At 46.4% G+C, this 9,175-nt stretch overlaps 1 protein-coding gene across 1 annotated transcript; it reads right to left on the bottom strand.

Annotated features, from left to right (window-relative positions):
- Positions 1-2,189: 2,189 nt before the first annotated feature.
- Positions 2,190-5,626, bottom strand: LOC306753341 (monocarboxylate transporter 4-like; the record flags this gene model as incomplete). The annotated part of the gene is made up of 5 exons (XM_079237212.1): positions 2,190-2,533; positions 3,983-4,163; positions 4,256-4,854; positions 5,174-5,317; positions 5,404-5,626. 5 exons carry the CDS (start codon positions 5,624-5,626, stop codon positions 2,190-2,192), a joined length of 1,491 nt encoding a protein of 496 aa, XP_079093338.1.
- Positions 5,627-9,175: the final 3,549 nt, after the last annotated feature.

The following is a 9,175-nucleotide window of genomic DNA, read 5'->3' on the forward strand; positions in this document are numbered from 1 at the left end:
GGCATCGCATGGCTATTCTGCGTTGGAAATCGCAGCGGCAGTGCAGCAGGCTGTGCCAGCTCTGAATGTTGGATACAACAGATACACACAGAGGGCATCGAACACACTGATTACAGCATCACACACAACACACAACACAGCGGGTCCCAGTGAGACCGCCGTAAAGCAGCCCAGAGGGGTCGAGTCAACACGGGACGTACATTCATCAGCTGAGTACACTACACAGACCAACACGCTCGTTCAAGTACACACCAGAGTAGCAGGCAGCAACGGGACCTCAAAGGAGTCGGGGAACAAACGATAAAACAGAAAAGGCCCAACCCCAAAGTCCCCCTATTTGTTTGAGTGTGAGAGGCTGTGAGGAACTGGTGTGATTATGAATGGGACAGCACTTTGGCCTGTGAATCCATGAGGGTGGAGACTGGGATCGTCTAGTGACGAAGGCTGGAAGCTGGAGAAAAGGCCAGTGGTGGTAGCCAGTAGAACCTTTTGGAAACCACCCTATTTTTAGGCCCTTTCCTCGAAAATGTCATCCTCAAACTAAAAAGGGTGTATCTCTGCAACCACTAGGACTATTTGAATAATATGGGTGTTAAAATAAAAGGTACACATGTGAGATGTTGTTCAGATGTGTAAATATGAGTCTATATGTTACTGGTTAAGAGTAAAGAAAGATAAAAAAAAATTAAAATTAAAACATTTCAGGTCCGCCTATAAAGAAATCACTTTCAGGATGATCATTCCTTTGAAATGATGCAGCTGTAAGGACCAACTCTAACCCAAATCATAACTCAATATGTGAACATTCACTAACCCAAATCATAGCTCAATATGTGAACATTCTCTAACCCAAATCATAGCTCAATATGTGAACATTCTCTAACCCAAATCATAGCTCAATATGTGAACATTCTCTAACCCAAATCATAACACAATATGTGAACATTCTCTAACCCAAATCATAACACAATATGTGAACATTCACTAACCCAAATCATAACACAATATGTGAACATTCTCTAACCCAAATCATAACTCAATATGTGAACATTCTCTAACCCAAATCATAACACAATATGTGAACATTCACTAACCCAAATCATAGCTCAATATGTGAACATTCTCTAACCCAAATCATAGCTCAATATGTGAACATTCTCTAACCCAAATCATAGCACAATATGTGAACATTCTCTAACCCAAATCATAACACAATATGTGAACATTCTCTAACCCAAATCATAACACAATATGTGAACATTCTCTCTGCAAAGGTTGACTTTGATAAAGTGAAGCAGAACAAAGTTAGAGAGGGTTTAGAACAGAGAACATTCAGTCAAAATTGGCATTGGGCACATTTGCGCATATCCGTTTTGAATTTTCTCATGTACCAAACCATACATTTCACTTGTATATTACTTATGGTATTCAATACATCCAAAAACAGCAGTTTGGGACTTTTTTTCATGAAGCAAGCTATGATTTGCAGTTTTATATAACAATAGCAAAAGGTTAAGTCTTCATCACTGTGATCGTTCTAAATCATTCAGGTGATAGGAGCATCGCTCCAGTCCTGAATGGAGTCAAACATGATCCCTCTGTGGAAACCGGTGCTGAGAACAGGAACACAACACTGCAGTGAAGTGCATTGTGTGTGTGTGTGTGTGTGTGTGTGTGTGTGTGTGAGTAGACAGTAGAAGTATGTGAATGTCGCATCAGGTCTATGAAGTCATAGGAGCGCCATGAAAACAGAATAAATCTGTACAAAAATAAAAAGTCTAGCTAGATGCAGTATCACAGACGGCTGGCTTCAATATATAAAAGACCTACTCGACGATATGTGAAGATCTGTAGATTAATAAATAAAAGAATAAATATAAAATGTTGAAATATAAAGCACAATATATAGAAGAATACATTTAAAATGTGGAAATATGAGTGATAAATAAAATAATAAATCCCAAAATACTGTTACATAAATAAAAAAATGTTTGCATTTATTTATTCACTTATTTCTGTCTACATTATAAATGTACATAGTAGTACTATTTTCACATCTATATTGCTCTTTTTTTGTCTATATATTTCTCTTTATGCTTATCTATTCTTTTATTTATTCCTCTTACATTTCCACATGTATTTTCTTATTGTTCCTCGTTGGCTCTACAAACAGCCTGGTCTTATTCTCCTCAGCGATCTGTTCTCTCTCCCCCGTTCTCCCCCGTCTCCTTCACCATCATCTCCTCCACCAGCATCACCTCCTCCCCCGCCATCGGAGCATTGCATTTCCCCTTCTCCTTTTCCCCCGGCTCCTCTTCACCTTCACGATCTTCCTCGCCCTCCTCCACCCCACAGTTCAACCCCTCCTTCTCTGCAGCAGTGACCGCCATCTCCATCTTGGCCTCCGGGTCCTCCTTCCTCCCGCGGAGGCAGAGGCAGTTGCCCAGGGCGATGACGACGGCCGACAGCGTGACCTCGCAGCCCGCCAGCAGGAAGACGTGCATGTACTGATGGGTGGTGTCCAAGAGGCGACCTGGGGAGAGAACCAGGATATCAGCGGGAGTTCTGGTTCGTTATCTCATGAAGAGAACCACATACAAGGAAAATATTATAATATAATAAGACTGAGAAGCAACTTCTTCTGGCTCGAAAGCTCCTGGAAGCTTCCGTCTGAGTCTTTGTCTGCGGCTCCGGTTTAGTTGCTGACTCGGCAGACTAGACTCAGACACTCATTGTGGGACATTTCTTCATTTAAATTCTTTCACATCAGTTGATGAATAAATGTGATTTCTAGAACAAACACATTGATTGTATATTTTTTGGAGTGCTTGGTTTACTTAACTTACGCCGGGTGATTTTCACCCGAGCGATTGTGGTTACGTTATTTTCATTGTGTTGCTTTTGTCTGAGTTGTGTGTGTCCTTGTGTAGCTTCATGCTGCTCACTGACGTTATTGAAGGTAGGCGTGTCTTATGAAAGGTAGGCGTGTCTTAATGAAGGTAGGCGTGTCTTAATGAAGATTGGTGTGTCTCATTGAAGGTAGGCGTGTCTTAATGAAGATTGGTGTGTCTCATTGAAGGTAGGCGTGTCTTAATGAAGATTGGTGTGTCTCATTGAAGGTAGGCGTGTCTTATGAAAGGTAGGCGTGTCTTAATGAAGGTAGGCGTGTCTTAATGAAGATTGGTGTGTCTCATTGAAGGTAGCCGTGTCTTAATGAAGGTAGGCGTGTCTTAATGAAGGTAGGCGTGTCTTAATGAAGATTGGTGTGTCTCATTGAAGGTAGCCGTGTCTTAATGAAGGTAGGCGTGTCTTATGAAAGGTAGGCGTGTCTTAATGAAGATTGGTGTGTCTCATTGAAGGTAGGCGTGTCTTAATGAAGGTAGGCGTGTCTTAATGAAGATTGGTGTGTCTCATTGAAGGTAGGCGTGTCTTATGAAAGGTAGGCGTGTCTTAATTAAGGTAGGCGTGTCTTAATGAAGATTGGTGTGTCTCATTGAAGGTAGGCGTGTCTTATGAAAGGTAGGCATGTCTTAATGAAGGTAGGCGTGTCTTAATGAAGATTGGTGTGTCTCATTGAAGGTAGGCGTGTCTTATGAAAGGTAGGCGTGTCTTAGTGAAGGTAGGCGTGTCTTAATGAAGGTAGGTGTGTCTTGAAGAAGGTAGGCGTGTCTTAATGAAGATTGGCGTGTCTTAATGTTTTTTTCCCTAATTTTTCACCCGTTTTTTTTCACCCGATTTCTTGCATATTTCAACATGGTTCCGATACTCGTTCTTCTGGGTGAGAAGAGTTAAAAGTGTAACTTCAGTGCGTTTCATCACAGAACCGTCATTTAATTCAGTTCACAGCCCAAAAAGCACCTTTAAACGTGCACTAAGGCTCCTCGTACAAACATCAGCATATTATTTGCTCAACGCTGGCGGAAATCTGAAAGGGACGAGTCTGAAGATAACGTGGTTTATGATCTGATGCTGGATCTCTGACCTGCTCCAGGAGGTCCCAGCAGCACAGCAATAGCCTCCATCAGCAGAACCAGGCCTAGGGCGCTGGGGAACTTCTCCGTCCCTACGATGGTCATGAGGACCTCGAACTGCAGCGCCCCCACCATGCCGTAGGATATACCAAAGAAGATACAGAAGATCACCAGACTCGTGTAGTCCTTCGCCTGCACGGGGAGGAACAGAAGATTGCTGAGCATTGGTCTACAGAGGACACACAGGGACTTGCTCCCAGTACACCATCAGTCTGCACCGGTACCTGAGATCCCACGAGGTCGGTGACCCCGTTGAAGAGCATAGCGAAGCTGAACAGGTAGACGCTTCGGGGCCGCATCCACTTCAAGCCCGCTACGAACCCCGCCGCGGGCCGGGCAAACATGTCGACGAACCCCAAGATGGTGAGCAGCAGCGCGGACGTCGTGTCCTCGTAGCCCAGGCCTTTAGCGTAGCTGACCACGAACACAGGCGGCACGAACAGGCCCAGCACCATGATGGACGCCGCGACGGCGTAGATGAGGAAGCCCCTGTCCTTGAACACGCTGAAGTCCAACAGCTTCTTCTTGGGCTGGGGCTTCTTCTCCTCTGCAGCCGCGGGAGGGCTTTCCTGCAGCCTCCTCGGGGGCAACAGGGGCCTCATGAGGGCCCCGCAGGCACAGCAGTTGAGGAGGATGCCTCCCAGGATGAGGAATCCGCCCCTCCAGCCATACTTGTACTGGAGGGCCTGTCCCAGCGGGGAGAGGCAGCACAGCGCCACGGGGCTGCCCGCCGCCGCCAAGCCGTTGGCGAGAGGGCGTTTCACACTGAAGTAGCGATTCAGCATGATCAGGGACGGCTGGAAGTTCAACGCCAGACCCAGACCTGAGGAGAGGCAGACCCTCAGCGTTACTCGGCATTAACGCTGCGACAAAGACGCGTTCCCATCAGTCTCCACGTGGGCTGCCATCAGGGTTCATACGCATCTTGACCAATAGATTGCCATGACTTTTTAATGTGGTTTAAAGTCATGAAAAAGTCAAGGAAATCCATTTGTCAAAATGTGTATGAACCATGACTTTTTAGTTCATTTTCCTCTGTTTTTCTCCGTTGTGTGGACCAGCATGAACGGATGGTGAAATCATCAGCGTGTTATGTAGTGAGTGTCAGCTGATCAGCTGCTCTGCCCTTGGCGTGCACGTACCTGTGATGACTCCGATGCAGAGGTAGATGTGAATGATGCTGGTGGCGAAGGAGGCCAGGATCATCCCCACAGAGGCAAAGAGCCCTCCCACCATCATCACGGGCCGGCAGCCGAACCTGTTCACCAGCACGCTGCACACGGGGCCTGAGGAAGCACGGTCGGTCCGTTAGCGCGTACGGGACGGGTAACGTGCAGGACGGGTAACGTGCACGGCGCGTCCCGCCACCTACCTGTCCCGTACAGCATGGCGAGCAGGATGGACGAGATCCAGGCCGTGTCGCTGTAGCCGACGTCGAACTCCCGGATCAGCTCCTTGAAGAAGACGCTGATGGCCTTGGGGAAGGCGTAAGAGAAGCCGGTGATGACGAAACCGCCGGCCAACACCGCCCAGCCCCAGCCGCCGTCCGGGGCCTTCACCCCGGGAGGCCCGTCGTCCACCACCGCTCCTCCCATGATGCTCTCTGACTGCTGCGGCGAGCTCGGTGGCTTTAAACACTGCAGAACAACAGAGACATGCATGAGCGCGGGCAGAGAGGATCGATGAGTCCAGTGCACCGACTAACACACAACCATTCGCAGTCACGCATGAAGCCCCCAGGGGCCCAGTGGGTCGGTCAGAGCGTTGTCTTATTTACACTGAGACTTCCTCTCCAGGATGTGGTCAGGGCAGTGAAGTAAATATGAGAGCATGGCATGTTAACAGCTCGTCAGGGTGAAGCTCCCTCATCAGTACACACACACACACACACACACCCTCACACACGTGCGTGCATGCACACTCGCACACACACACACACGCACACACATGCACACTCACACACGCGCACTGTAATGATGACCCTATATGGTATAAACTGTTTCCTCAAACATCTTTGACATGTGTTCAAGTAATTTACCTCTTGTGTGTCCTCTACAGGGTGTTTCATCAAAAAGAGTCCACTCTCACACACACGTACACACACTCACTCACACACACACACGCGTGTACACACACGTGCATGCACACTCCCGACACACACACACATACACAAACACACACTCGTCCTCTCACTTCCCCCACAGCTTTATCTCTGCTGTCCCCCCTCTCTCATGTTGTGTTCACAGTCAGCTTTGTGTAGGAAAGTGGAGTACTACAGTTTTCTTTCTCTGCTGTGTTTGACCTTATTATGTTACTGTGATCACGGTAAACAAGGCCACTCTTTCTCTGCTCCTTCTTGTTCTGAGGTGGGATGCTGTCAGGGTGTTTGTGAAGCTGAAATGGCCTCACAATACATGTTTAAACATCTTTGTTTGAAACAGATCCCCGCAAAACACACAACATCATAAGGTTAGTATATTTTTTCAATGAGAGTACAGGTGTAAAAAGTATCATTCCCTTTAATGCAACATGTATAACATATTTATATCACCTGTTTTTCAACTGCAAGTGATTCAGTTTGTCAACATCCGTTTTATCTAAGAGGTTAATGTTTTTACTTGGTTCATTTCCTTTTTAATAGACTCCATCTTTGTTTTGACCAACATCCTGCCATTCCTGCCAACTTTAGCCATGACCAAGTGGACTGAAAAAGCAATTGTTACCTAAAGGTTTAATTTGTATTTGCATTGTAAATAGTTTATACCCACACTCCAGTGACCTGAGCAGTTCAAATTAAAGGAGCAAGATCCGAGATTGGGAGCGTTTTGATTGCCTCATCGCTAATGATGCTAATGTTAAATGCAGCTCCTATAGGGGACCCTTTTATACCAGGTCACAAGGTACAAATCAAGAAAAAAACATGGTATAAATAAATTGTTAGGTATCAAATTAAACATAAGAATCAGGGCTACAATAATATACAATCTCCATGTACAACTTCTAAACACAACTCAAACAATAAATAGGATTAGTGTTCAGGGATAGGGCTTAAAGGGCTACAGCTCATTTTACCGATATTATCTTTTGTTGTGGAAAATCAATCAAACCCCATTTTCTTGTAGTTCAGAATGAAAGAACACTTTTAAACCCGTTGCCCTGTGGAGGCTTCAGCCGGACATGTTTGACCTCTGTGACACATGGCGGCCCCCCGGCCCCCGTCTTTACCTGCCATGGGAGGGTCACGCTAATCCCACTGGTCCCACTGGTCCCACTGGCGCGTCCCCCTCCCACAGTTCCACTCCTCATCATCATCCAGACCTTCCATGACCCTGGTGTGCCCCATGCAGCATTCTGTCAGGAGACCCACTTATCAGCACCCTAAAATAAGACCCTGACATTCCGCCCGGCACACACACCGATATGAGATGAAAGGCACTTGTGTGATAGATTCTGCCCTCAAACTGAATCATTTTGTGGGTTACAACGTTCTGATCTCTGTGAAATTATCGAGTGGAGCCTTAACAGCTGTTACAACACTACATTACTTTTGTGATCAGAAAAGTCTGAAAGGTTCTGCAATTGCCACATCACTTTTTCTCCATTTAAGGGCCTGATTAGTGCACAGCATCTTGACTTATCCAAGAAGACACTTCATCATGTTTTCTCCACTGGAAGAGCATCCAAGAAGACACTTCATCATGTTTTCTCCACTGGAAGAGCATCCAAGAAGACACTTCATCATGTTTTCTCCACTGGAAGAGCATCCAAGAAGACACTCCATGTTTTTCTTTCCAATGGAAGGGTACACCCGTTATCCTTTATCATGTTTTCTCTTCTGTTCAGGCCCCAGGGGGTTCTTATAGCTTAAGTTAAGTCTGACTTTTATATTTTCATGTCTCATGTTTGTATAGGCCTACTGTCTTGTTTAGGTTGCGGTCTCAGTCCTTAGTTACAGACCTTGTTAGTTACATGAAACTGCTCACAACAGGGTGTGTGGATTATCTTAAAAGGTCATGATTTCTGGTTATTGCTGTTGAGTTTTTCAAATGTATATTTTGGAGCTTTATATGTATATATATATATATATATATATATATATATATATATATATATATATATATACCTGTCGGCTCACTTTACAAGTCTGTGTGGTTAATATAATTATTATCTTACTATTATCTGCCTCAGACACCGGACCCGGATGCCAGAGGATGGTGACAGCGTTCAAGTGTTTAACACTTTGAGGCTCTCTGCCTGGTCATGTTGAGAGCTCGTGACGTCATCGGCTATGCACTATGCCGCCGAGCGCACGTAGGCAGTGCGCCTCCTCTGGCATCACCACGGTTACAGCCGCGGGAGGATGTTTGCATCATCACGGACTTCACGAGGAAACGAGCCCGCTCTTGAAGGAGACGAGCCCGCTCTTGATAACAGCCCAACTTGTCTCGGTCTCGGTGCGTCGCCTTGTTGGCTGACATTAACTATCTGAAGGCACCGTGTTCTCTTCTCTCGTGGACACTGAGCGCCTACAGACCGGGCACCTTTAAACAGAAACACAGAGCGCTCTGGAGCTTTATAAGGAGCCCTTTCCTCCAGCTGAGGACGCTTCCTACTTGTCTAATGTCCGCTTTACACATCTCTGCCTGCGTCTCATCCGCGCGGACAGATGTGGATCGCGGTGCGCGCGGACAGACTCTCCCGGTGGCCTACGTGAGGACCGAGGCGTATAGGTTTCAAAGTGCCTCCCAGCGGACCACATGCCTGATCCGGCGACACCAGCAGCAATAACATGCTTTAATAATAACGCGCACTGTCCGGACATTTATTATAACACCAATGTATACACTAATATACTAAAGATCAGCGGGATGACACCTGTTACTCTGTGATTAAAGGCAAACACGGGATATGTAAACATGAACAACAACCATTCAAAAGAGAAAAGTCACCACACGGTGACTGGCGTTACCTGCCGAGATGCTGCGTCCCTCCTCCACACGCGCTTCTTCAGGACCGCGTGAGCGCGCCTCTGTCGCTGGCTATTTATTAACATGCGGCGGCGCCCGTGGAACCATCCATCGCATCGCTGGAGCCGGGGGAAGGATTTGACAGAGGCACGGTTGCCATGGCAAACACTCGCGTCC

The sequence above is a fragment of the Taurulus bubalis genome, assembly GCF_910589615.1.
Source record: "Taurulus bubalis genome assembly, chromosome: 2".
Lineage (NCBI taxonomy): Eukaryota > Metazoa > Chordata > Actinopteri > Perciformes > Cottidae > Taurulus > Taurulus bubalis.